The 12,954-nt window shown below is 41.9% G+C and overlaps 1 protein-coding gene across 2 annotated transcripts in view; it reads right to left on the minus strand.

Annotated features, from left to right (window-relative positions):
• Nucleotides 1-12,954, minus strand: part of LOC126162576 (POC1 centriolar protein homolog A-like) — a 131,887-nt gene that overhangs the window by 12,003 nt on the left and 106,930 nt on the right. For both annotated transcript variants that reach the window (XM_049919168.1, XM_049919169.1), the window contains one exon: nucleotides 5,896-6,066. In XM_049919168.1, the coding sequence (XP_049775125.1) occupies nucleotides 5,896-6,066 (171 nt within the window). The remainder of the gene's footprint in view (nucleotides 1-5,895; nucleotides 6,067-12,954) is intronic.

Below are 12,954 nucleotides of genomic sequence, written 5' to 3' on the forward strand. Positions count from 1 at the left end.
GGGAGGTCCCCAAGGGACCCCTTCCTGGCGAGAGGAGCCGAAGAAGTCTTATGCTTCTCCGGCTGGGAAGGGGGAACTGATGTCCCCGATGGTTGGGGGGGGGGGGGGGGGGGGCGTTGCTCCTGAAGTAGATGGAGCAGGAGCAACAGAGAGTGAAGTGCCCCCCCCACCATCAAGGGGGCAGGTGTGGTTCTCTGGCTCTGAGAGCTAATGGAGTGTGGTGCAGCTATGGGAACTGTAACAGGAGTGACAGTGGCAGCATAAGTGGGCGTCATGCATACTGGATGCAGTCGTTCAAACTTACGCTTAGCCTCAGTGTAGGTCAGCCTATCCAGGGTCTTGTATTCCATTATTTTCCGCTCCTTCTGGAGAATCTTACAATCTGGTGAGCAAGGGGGATGGTGCTCCCCGCAGTTGACACAGATGGGAGGCGGGGCACATGGAGTATCAGGATGGGATGGTCGACCACAATCGCGACAGATGAGGGTGGAAGCACAGCGAGAAGACATATGGCCGAACTTCCAACACTTGAAGCACCGCATCGGGGGAGGGATATAGGGTTTGACATCACAACGGCAGACCATCACCTTGACCTTCTCAGGTAATGTGTTACCCTCGAAGGCCAAGATGAACGCACCGGGGCAACTTGATGATCCCTCGGACCCCGGTTGACGCGCCTGACGAAATGGACACCTCGTCGCTCTAAGTTGGTGCGCAGCTCGTCATCGGACTGTAAAAGGAGATCCCTGTGGAAAATAATGCCCTTTTATGGAGCGTGACAGTAACGGAAAAATCCCCCAGCTTATTACAAGCGAGCAAGGCCCGTGACTGGGCAGAGTATGCGGTTTTTATCAATACCGAACTGGACCGCATTTTGGACAAGCCCTCCACCTCCCCGAATTTGTCCTCTAAATGCTCTACAAAGAACTGAGGCTTCACGGATAGAAAGGATTCCCCGTCAGCTCTGGTACAGATGAGATACCTCGGCGAATACGATTCACTGTCATTCATTGCCTTTCATTCCTCCCATGGTGTGGCCAGGGAGGGGAACGATTTGGGGTCATAAACGTTACCTTTAAAATGAGCCCTCGAACACTTAGAGACTGCTGGTGGTGCCACGCTTCATTGCATGTCATCCACCCTGATGCCACCTACTCCGACCAAGGGCCCTCCTCATGGGCGCCACCCAGCCACAGCAAGGGCCACCTGGCAGGATGGCCATTGCCGGGAGTCCTGATGCCCCAGGGAGATGGGCATCTACTCCTTGGTATACATGGGGAGTAAACGGCGCAGGCATCAGCAGAGCGAACCCTGTGTTGTCAGGGGGCTACAACCTACAGGGTACATGGCAGCCCCACCACAACAGACTGGCTACCGTGCTGGATTTTAGGTGACATGTAGTCCATGGTCACCGTTAGTGCAGAAAGTGGCATTCTCAAATGGCTCTGAGCACTATGGGACTTAACATCTATGGTCATAAGTCCCCTAGAACTTAGAACTACTTAAACCTAACTAACCTAAGGACAGCACACAACACCCAGCCATCACGAGGCAGAGAAAATCCCTGACCCCGCCGGGAATCGAACCCGGAAACCCGGGCGTGGGAAAGTGGCATTGCACATTGCACGGCAGAAACTGCACGCAGGATCGTATCCATGCCCAATAGATGGAGAGCAGGCAGGACTGCAATGCAACAACGAATAAGCTGGTGAAAGATCTCAACGCAAGATGGACACAATGCACCAAGTAAGGTGCCCTTCCCCAATCGGCTCGCTCTTCGGAAAAAATTTTGAGAGATGGAGGTCAAACCCAACAGGGGACCATCACATAACGCCGAAAAGTTTGAGACTCCTTTTAGTCGCCTCTTACGACAGGCAGGAATACCGCGGGCCTATTCTAACCCCCGAACCCGCAGGGGGGTGCAGTGTTTTATTTTTAAATATAACAGAATAATATTGTTGATTTTATGCATCCTTCAGATTCATTGTCATCACTCTTAATGTGTCACCAAAAGACTGGAGAAAAGCCACATATCGAGCTAAAATGTGTTTGCTATTTCTGGAGGAAAGATGATCAGTGGGCAACAAAACTGTCATCATTGGTAACCGCAACTGAAATTGCAGTCTACAAATTGATAAGATACAGTGACATTGACAGCAACATCACCGTGGATGGTTACTGTCTGCTGAGGTAATGAGTAGCACAAGTTAAGACGAATATACTGTACATCCTATTCCTCATCATATTCTAAATGGGCAATGGATTTGGTGGCATACATAGAGAAGTATCATGTAACAGTCCTTCCTTGTAAGAATACTGGATTACATATTATTACTACCCCACCTCCCTGTTTCTGAGGCTTAAAACATGGTGGTGCTGCCACCCTCGCCAGATCTTCAGTTTACTTTGCTGAGTAACACATTTTCAGTTCTTTTTTGTAATAACAGCTTCTTACATAGACAAATACGAGGGCAAGTCAAAAAGTCTTTGCCCTATTTTTATTAGGCAAAGTAAGGTAGATACTGGAATGATTAATATACATCCTATTCTATGTACATTCCACTATTTTTCCACATAGTCCCCACATTGGTTCACACATTTGTCCCATTGCAGCACTAAATTTGAGGTGCCACTGCAGTAGAATTTGTCCAGCTGAATATGGAACCACAGTTGGACTGCTGTCTTGGCTTCATTATTACTTGTGAACCACTGTCCTGCCAGTAGCCCCTTCAGCAGTCTGAAAAATGTTTAAATCACTAGAAGGCAAGGTCTGGACTGTACGATGGGTGGTCCAGAATCTCCCAGTGAAATGCCCAGAGCTTTTTGGTAGTTCCAATTGCTACATGTGGTCTCACACTGTCATCAAACAGAATCACGTTGTCCATATCGCGAATTCCTTGGTGCCTTCACCTGATGGCAGCCCTCAGATGTGACAATTTGAAATAATAACAGTCAGCATTGATGGTTGCACCTCGTGGCATGAAATCCAGCATGGTCCACAGCTATCCCAGAAGGTGTTTAACATCATTTTCCCAAAAGGTGGTGCTGAACGGATTTTTTTTGTCACAGGCACACCTGGATCTTTGTACACCATGTGCTGCTGTTTGGATCCGAGCTTGAAATGCAGTACCCACATTTCACTGCAAGTAACAATATGGTCCAGGAAACCTTCACCCTCCTTGGAGTACCATTTCAGACAATTCAATGAAGACACCATTCACTTGCCTTTCATCATGTCATCCAACTACTTACATCCCCACCAGCATGAACCCTTCTGATACCCTAAGGACCTATGAACAATGACTTAAGCACTCCCATACGATATGCCAAGCTCCCAGGAAATGGCCATGATGTGCACACACCAGTATTCTTTCACTATTGCATCCATGCAAGAACTGTTGTCATCAGTCAGCAACAAATACGGCCTCTCCGACTACACATTGTCATGCAAGACTTCATAGTCTTTGTTGAACTCACAACACCATCACCCCACAGTTCTCAAAGCAAGACAGTTTTCTCCATATATGGGTTGCTTTTTCCTGTAGATCTCGATGGGCATTCATCTCTTGCTCCATAAAAAACGAATCACACTTCGTTGCTCTAATGCCGTGGACATGTGAAGCACAACTGCCAGATAATGTCAGCATGAACCAAGAAAGGTCCAGTGCTGGGACTGGATGTGTTGACTTCACATTTACATCTGTAATTTGGCTATAAAAAATAAGAAGAAGAAAGAGAAAAAGAGGGGGCAAAGGCTTTCTGATTTGCCCTCGTACACTGGTCACTCAAACGGATGAAGGAAGAGGCAAAAGAAGAGATTGCAGTAGGTAACACCCATTGATGATGTTACCGAAAATGCATATAAACCGTAGTTATACGTTTGCATATCCCCCCCCCACCAAATCTACCCGTATTTACTCGAATCTAAGCCGCACTCAAATCTAAGCCGCACCTGAAAAATGAGACTCGAAATCAAGGAAAAAAATTTGCCCAAATCTAAGCCGCACCTGAAGTCTGAGACTCGAAATTCAAGTGGTGAGAAAAGTTTTAGGCCACACCTCCAAATCGAAACAAAGTTGGTCCATTGTAATATGAGACACAATTTAGGTTGAATAAATGACGATACAGCTACAGTAGTTTGGTTTGAGTCGTAAGCTTAGCAGTTTAGCTGCACTAGGTAGCCATTGCTATGCGTCAGTCGCTCCGTCCGTATTTATACGGGTACCCTTCGTTTTTCACATGCTTCGTCTGGTTTGAATTGATTGCTTATTTTTCTTTGATCTGATAAGTGCCGTTCTCTTTGTTATAGGTGTTTACGTCACTCTAAGCTGAAAATGCATTACTGTACTGTCATGCATTGTTTGTCGCATTCTGATAATGAGTGTTTACGACCTGTCACCGTTCGCGGCATGGCTTGCTTTTGCGCACGCTACCACTGCTCATTAAAAAAAAAAAAAAAAAAAAAAAAAAAAAAGAGAGAGAGAGAGAGAGAGAGAGAGAGAGAGAGAGAGAGAGAGAGAGAGGAATCGTCTCATTATTCATTATCGAAACAATGGCAAGAGACTGCTATTTGTTGTTACTTACACTGCTGCTTTCTTTGGCAATGATCAACAAGAACCAAATAATAGGCTGCGTATGATAGAAGATGTTCTGAACGAGAGTTTAGCGAAAATTTTTCTCCGTTTGAAAATCTTTGCAGACGCCTCTTTAGTACATTATATTCTGCACAGAAATTAGTCATCTTAGATTTAAAAATCTAGTCAATTGTCGTGCTTCAATTCTGACTGTATCACTATTAGGCATAAGTATAATACGAATATAAACATTACATGATATGTATATTCTACCGCATTTGTTGTTGTCTCAATCTAGTTTCGTAGTTTATTAGGCAGACAGGATTTAAGAGATAGCAGCAAACACGAAAGAATACATGGCAAAATGTTTATATTCGTATTATTCTTATGCTGAAGAGAATACTGCGTGTGATTCACAATTCATAAAAGTTCCTATTAGCAGCCATCTCTTCTGACAGGTAGGAAAAAATTCAGAACGTAGAGTTGGCCATATTGACAAACATCCCAAACAGTCTTGCCAGTCGGATTTTCGTAGTACATTGAAATGCTGCTACATTCGAAGATGAACAATATGGAATTTGTATTTACTTCTTCGGATAATGTACGAAAATGCAGTGGTTCGAAACTTGGGGCGGAGAAAAAAGCTCGTCTTCCACCTTTTTTAAATTTTTTTTACTGATGCAGAGGTTTTGGCGCCAGTATTTATCTTTGTGCCTGCAAAGCATGCCCGTGTAGCGCTACACATATTTGAAGGCAGAAGTTAGTTGTGGCGGCACCTACCAACATTTTTCAGAACTTCCACTTACTTTGCACTCGATTCTAAGCCGCAGGCGGTTTTTTGGATTACAGAAACCGGAAAAAAAGTGCGGCCTAGATTCGAGTAAATACGGTAAGCTCAAAGCTTTTCTTAACCACATGCATATGTGTATTACAAGATATGTTATTTTTATTAATTTTTTATGGACAGATATTTACATTGTTTTATGTTCAAAGTAAGTGAATATCTGCCATTTTTTTCTAAAACAAATCTTTTTCATCTGGTCGTTCCCTAATTAATTACAATGGAAAAAATAAAAAAAACTGATTAAGTTGTCCAACAGAGAGATACTTAATGAAGCTGGTTAATCTGGACATTCTGCCACCTTAACTTTCAAATGAATTGCTTCTGAAAATCCAATGACATGCAGTACAAGTTTTAGTGTGCTGTTATAGAAAGTTACTCATACATGAGCTTTACAAATGAAAGCTATTAAAGTATCAGTTTTTAAAACTGAAATTATTTCTTAAGAAGTGAAAAGGAGGACTCACACTTAATACTTACAGGAACATCTGGCCCCACATTTTGACGAACACTCTTCCGTGCATCAACTGCAGAAAATTTTATTGGATCGTTGAATGCTGTTGATGATTCTTTTATTGATGAATGAGAAGAATGCTTCAGATTTTCTCGGAGGACTTCTTCTTTGTCAAAGTTAGTCTTCCACACTAAAACCTGAAAGGATAAAAAGGTAAAACTATTGATAGCCACAAATTTGCATGGGTGCTGATTTTGATACACCAAATAATTTGAGGATTACATTCTTAACTGTAATTCTAGCAAACAGTGTCATGGAAATCACTCTGTGCATGTTTCCAGTTCAGAATGAAGCAGTCATTAATAGATAACATGACTGTTACATTTATCCTTAATTATAGTTTAACGTAATACTGTGACCCAGAATCTGCACAAAAAGTGAGAGCCGCTACTGGCAATTGTACCCAATGATTTGGTGAAATTATTTGTGAAGTGACATGGAAACATAGTTTAATACACTTACTACTCATAATTTCACTCCAAGAATGGCTGATAGCAACACTGCTTTTCCTGGTGTTAGGAAGAAATTACAAGGATTTAGAATTTTCGACAGCGAAGTCCAAACAAGCATTGAATGTAATAATACCCGATATACACACACACACACACACACACACTCTCTCTCTCTCTCTCTCTCTCTCTCTCTCTCTCTCTCTCTCTCTCTCTCTACCCTCTGGCTCCTACCCTTGTAACCGCCCCCGGTGTAAAACCTGTTCCATGCACCCTCCCATCACCACCTACTCCAGTCCTGTAACCTGGAAGGTGTACACGATCAAAGGCAGAGCCACGTGTGAAAGCACCCACGTGATTTACCAACTGACCTGCCTACACTGTGAAGCTTTCTATGTGGGAATGACCAGCAACAAACTGTCCATTTGCATGAACGGACACAGGCAGACAGTGTTTGTTGGTAATGAGGATCACCCTGTGGCTAAACATGCCTTGGTGCACGGCCAGCACACCTTGGCACAGTGTTACACCGTCCGGGTTATCTGGATACTTCCCACTAACACCAGCCTATCAGAACTCTGGAGATGGGAACTTGCCCTTCAATATATCGTCTCTTCCCGTTACCCACCACGCCTCAACCTCCGTTAATTTCAAGTTGCCGCTGCTCATACCTCACCTGTCATTCAACAACATCTTTGCCTCTGTACTTCCGCCTCGACTGACATCTCTGCCCAAACTCTTTGCCTTTACACATGTCTGCTTGTGTCTGTATATGTGCGGATGGATATGTGTGTGAGCGCGAGTGTATACCTGTCCTTTTTTCCCCCCTAAGGTAAGTCTTTCCGCTCCCGGGGTTGGAATGACTCCTTACCCTCTCCCTTAAAACCCACATTCTTTTGTCTTTCCCTCTCCTTACCTCTGTCCTGATGAAGCAACCTTCGGTTGCGAAAGCTTGAATTTTGTGTGTGTGTTTGTGTGTCTATGAACATACCAACGCTTTCATTTGGTAAGTTACATCATCTAAATTAAATCACACATTAATTGCAAGATGTTACACATAATATTTTCACTCTTTTAAATTTATTTGGAACTCCATATATTCTAATAAATTATGGGAGTGGTCAATGGCACATCTTTTACTTTGATTCCGAGTATCTGTGGATTTTCAGTCCCATGCCTCAAGTCTACCAGCAACCTGTAACAAACTTTTTCACAAGTTAGAGACTCATAATCTATATGGAAAATTTTACTATCAATACAGTGATAGTGAAGTGTATGTATTACCTCTGGTTCCCTCTTTTCATGAACCACATATTTGATTAGGGGGAAATGTAACAACACACAAGTATAAGAGTACGTATGACCCTGAAGACACTGCTGCGAAACAACCTTTATCAACTTCTGACTGCACTTTTCTGTAGAATAAAAACTTTTTTCCTTTTACTGACACTGCCTCGAAAGATTATACCATAAGGCAGTACTGAGTCAAATTTATGTTAGCAGTTTTTTATACAGGTCAACATAATAACGCAGATTTCTAGCTGGCACAGAACTAGTAATTTTGCTGCAGTCCGTAACTATAAAAAAGAATTTCAATGAATTCAGCAATGAACTCCCTACAGCACTGAAGCACATCGATACTGAACAAACAGCTGACTCAAAACACATTTTGTGCACAATATTTGTGATGATCTCCTGTCCACAGCCAATGATTTTGTCTGTGTAGATTTGAGCAAATTTTCTCAAACCTCCAACTTATAGGTTTGAGTACATTGCACATCTGTTCAAATCTCCTGTCTACATACTATAATCTGTCTGTGCAAATGTGATGCACACTTAGAGGTCTTAAAAAGATGAAAAAGAAAATGTAGGGAAAGATACAGATGGACAACGAAAGAGGTATAAAGGTGGTGCATGATGTGAAACAGTAACAAACAACAAGTAACACGATATTTAGCACAGAAGGGAGCCATGTGGTGATATAAATATGTCAATGGAAAGTTCTGACACAATGTAAATATATAGGAGCAAAGGTAACAGCTTGCCAAATGACAGAGGCACTGAGTAATAGAAATGCACATACACAAAACTTGTGCCGACAGAATACATAATGGCAGAATTGCAGCTTTGCACATTGACTGGGATGAGAGTGTAACACCATAGCTCTAATGCTCTACTGATTTATTTTGCCTTTTGTTTTATTTAATGTTACATCGTTGAGCTTCTGTAAATGTGTTTGGATCGATAACACAAAATTGTATACTCCTTTCTTTGTTAAAACTTTGATGTCATGATTTGATTCTATGCAATGTAGTGTATCTGTCATTTAAATTCTTTGTCCCAATTGGAGGGAGACAAAACTTCCGTATATAATTGTAATTTTATTTAAGTAATTTTTATAGAAATGTTAACATGTGCAAAGGTGCTGTTTTATTTAAAATGTTTGTTTGTTGTTCTGTAAACTGCTGACCTTCACTTAGGATTCTTAGCTATGTCATATGTAAAAGGTGTTCTGGTTCCCCTTGGAAACGGAACTGTGTAGCGCGTGCAAATTGTGGTTGGCCTAGGTAGAAAAGGTGGAACCAAGAGTAAGTCGGGGACGAGCTACTAAACTATCAACTGCTCAAGGAAATATGTTTTGTGCTGGTTCCGAGAGAGACTTTTCCTGACGCTCTCTAATGCCTCCGATGGATGGATGAAGAGCTGGAAATTTTCTGAAATTGGTATCTATCATCGCCACCAAGAAATGACAGAGTCCAGCAATTATACCTACAAATCCACATACTAACATGCAATTGCCACCACATTGCGCAATCACTGTAACGGAACACTATAATAATGTACAGTGAAGGATCAGCTTATTGGATGTGTTAGTGTGCTCAAATATAAGGTAATTTATAACTGAATTTATGTACCTACCTTGATTTTTTTTCCTTATCATAACACCACTCAGGTTCCTCTCCGTTTGAACTAAAGTGATTACCGAGTGTCCTTACTAAAAGAACATTAAAGCCCAGTGTTTTGCTAATTAATGCCTCTTGAACATAGTAAAAAGAAAGTTAAAGTTAATGTGCCAAGAGTGAGTTAAAGTAAATGATGCTTGCTGAAAATAATTTTCCTATTAAAACTGCTTATTAACTTAAAAATCAAAAGTTCTCAAGACTGAGGCTTATAAAGTTTTGCTTTGTAAATGATCACATTGCTGCCTGCTGTAAATCACAAAAGGTGAGCCAGTATCTTACAAATATGTTAATTTTGTGTCTCACTGTAGTAAATGTGGAAAACTGCACTTGTGGAAAGTTATATACTCGTTAATTTTGGGTATTGAATGTGCATATTAATAGTGTAAAAAGATCCACAGGTTATCCATTATGGTCATGATAAATAACAATTAATAGAAAGACCGCTATTTATGAAAACAATAATTTCTTTGTTCAAAAAGACAGTGAGAAGTAACCTGCTAGTGAATTCCATTTAACTTTCATTCTAAATAGAATAGTATTTAGTTGAAAGATACTTAACCTGTGACCAGTTCATAATTTTGCAGTGAACTACATTTATAATTTTAGCTAGGAAAATGTTTGAACAATAATACTGAACCTATGTCCAATTAATGATTCTGCAGTGAATATTAATAGTAATGTTAAAAAGACCATTCAGTTTGAATAAGCCCTGAAAGTAATAGTGTGTTTCGTTATCTGTTATATTTTTGCAAATAGTTTGTGCTGCTCTAGCTGTTAGTTACAACCGTAACGTTAACATATGCAGGTGTCAGAGTTCATTGCACTTGTGTGTGGTAAAGTATAAGTTGTGTTTGTCTGTTAAAGTTACTAATAACTATTTTCTTGAACACAAATGCTAATCATTCTCTTGCCTAATTAGGCTGGTGACCGTTTTCTTTATCCTTTGAACAGTGTGGATAGGTTAAATATTATTTATAACTGTTTAAATATTTACGTATTTCTGACTTTCACTTCCGATAAGCCACCTCCGTTAGGTATATCATGGTCAACATAACAAAATTCATCTCAGAGGGTAACACTACTTGTATCAAGTAGAGTTGGGGAGGGGAGAACATAGGTAGGTAGCAAGGATGGTAGGTTGGGGAAGGGTGGTTAACAGCTTGTAAAGATGCAGTAGATGTACGGGAAAGGAATATGAGAGGGAGAGGCAGCAGGTGTACACAATACGAATGAGAGAGAGAGAGAGAGAGAGAGAGAGAGAGAGAGAGAGAGAGAGAGTGTGTGTGTGTGTGTGTGTGTGTGTGTGTGTGTGTGTGTGTATACAGGAAGGAATACAACACACAGATGCTGGTGCCAGGTTAGTTCATCAGCACATAATGAAGAAGACATGAAGGAGTGGATGAGGAGGGGGTGAAGGAACAGAAGGAGAAGACTGTAAGGAAGAGGGTGTGGGTCAGTCTGAGCGAGGTTAAAGAGTTCTGGGACAGGGTGGAGGTGTGGGTGGGGGCAAGGGGCTAGTAGAGGTTGAGGCAGGAGTATTATGGGAATGGAGGAAGTGTTGCAAGGAGGACTCCCATCTACATACCTCAGAAAAACTGGTGTTTGGGGGACGATCTGGATGGCACAGCCATTGGAATTGAACAGCTTGTGCTCAGCAACATGTTCCACCGCTGGGTGGTCAACTCTGCTCTTGGCCCCAGTTTAGCAGTGACCATTCATTTGGATGTACAGCTTATCAGTGGTCACACCCACAAAGAAAGTTGTGCAGAAACTGCACAGACATGATATATGACATGGGTGCTTTCACAGGAGGCCATGCCTCTGACAAGATAGGATATGCCCGTGACAGGACACTAGTAGGATGTGCTGGAAAGGTTAATCCAGCAGGTCTTGCACCTGGGTCTTCCACAGAGTAATCCCTGTGACAAGGGGCTAGGTGTGAACTGGGAGAGGCAAAGCTCAATGGTGGGATTAGTTTGGCTTTTGTCGAAGGAATTGGTAGCAAAAATGTGTTTGCACTGTAGAAATCGGGAGAATGATAGTAGGTCTTTGACGAGTGCAGCATGACTGAACTTGGACGTGTCAGGAGAAGGGGAGTAGGTATTACACATGTCCAGCACGACTGAACCTGAGTATGGGGCTGTTCCATCACCCCTTCCAATCCACTCCTCCACATCATTTTACCGAGTACTACACAAAAATACCAGTTCCTGTGGCTATGTGTCACACCCTAGCTTGAAAAAGGATTCCTCTGAAAACCAGCATGTCTTCAGTCTTGTTTATGTGTCTGTCTTCAAATCAACATCTCTAGTATTTAGTGAGCTATTATCTTTGTAGATCACTTGACTTAATGTTTTTCTTGAATATCTCAAAATCTGCAGCTTCTAGTGAACACTTTTTCCAGTACAATATTAAACTGCATTAAAATTCCTCCAGAAAAGGTCCTATTCACTTTCCTCGCAGATATTTAAAAATAATGTTTTGACAGGAAAAAATTGATGTTTAATGTTAAGTGAAGTGGTTTCAGAACAAAAATTAAATGTGTGTATCACATATAAGTGCAGGAGGACCATATTAAGGGACAAAGTGTGTTCTACGAGTCTGATGGGCTGGAGGAGGTGGAAGGTGAGTGTAGATGCATGAGGGAAGGCAGGTAGCTAGATTGTGTGCATGAACTTCCCTCCTTTTTAGCTATATGAACTGAACAGTGAGCAGCACTTGTGGTGAGGGAAGTTGCTTTTCCCAGGAAAGAATGCTACAGCTGCCATACAGGATGATTAAGAATCAATTTCCCCTTTAACAGTGTAGAGCAATGAGCAGAATTATATAGAATCCGTCCATATGATTTTCTTACATCTGCATTATTAGCATCTGTATATCTGTATTCACTGTAGTGTTGACAATATTGTGGAAAGTGCTGCTTACTACTCAATGCACAAATGACATGTTGAGTTGCAGAGAGGCACTGCTACACACTAAGCTTACGGTGTAAGCCTTCTTCAGAAAGGAAAGGAAACACACACACATTCACACAAGCAAGCACACCTTGTGCACATATAACCGCTATCTCCAACCACAATGCAGGTGGAGATAGCAGTCGAGCGCTTGCTTGTGTTAATGTGTGTATTTCCTTTCCTTTCTGAAGAAGGCTTTGGCCGAAAGCTCAATGTGTAACAGTCTTTTCGTTGCCCCTATCTGCAATTCAATGTGTCATCTTTACAGTGAGTAGGAATCTATCCTTTTCATATTCCAACCTGGAATTTCCATTGTTTTATTTCAATGTGGTGTTAACACACTTTGCGGAAAATAAACACCCAGATTCATTTCAATAGTGTCTGCACACTGTGTTGCCAGTGATTCATAAGGAAAGCTGCAGAAGGGTCAGTATAAGTTTGTAAAATACCTGCAGTGGCAAAGAGAAAGTGGGGAATCTCCAGCTTGTTCTCCAGCTTGCAGACCTAGAAAGGAGGGAAGTTCAAGGTCACAATCTGGCAACCTGCCTTCTCTCATGCGTCTCATTCGCCCTCTCCCCCTGCCCCCTCTGTCCAACCCGCCACACCCCCAGAAGGCAGTCTATCCATTAATCTGATTCTCCTGAATTCAGATGTGACAC

The sequence above is a fragment of the Schistocerca cancellata genome, chromosome 2 (genome assembly GCF_023864275.1).
Source record: "Schistocerca cancellata isolate TAMUIC-IGC-003103 chromosome 2, iqSchCanc2.1, whole genome shotgun sequence".
In the NCBI taxonomy this organism is placed as follows: domain Eukaryota; kingdom Metazoa; phylum Arthropoda; class Insecta; order Orthoptera; family Acrididae; genus Schistocerca; species Schistocerca cancellata.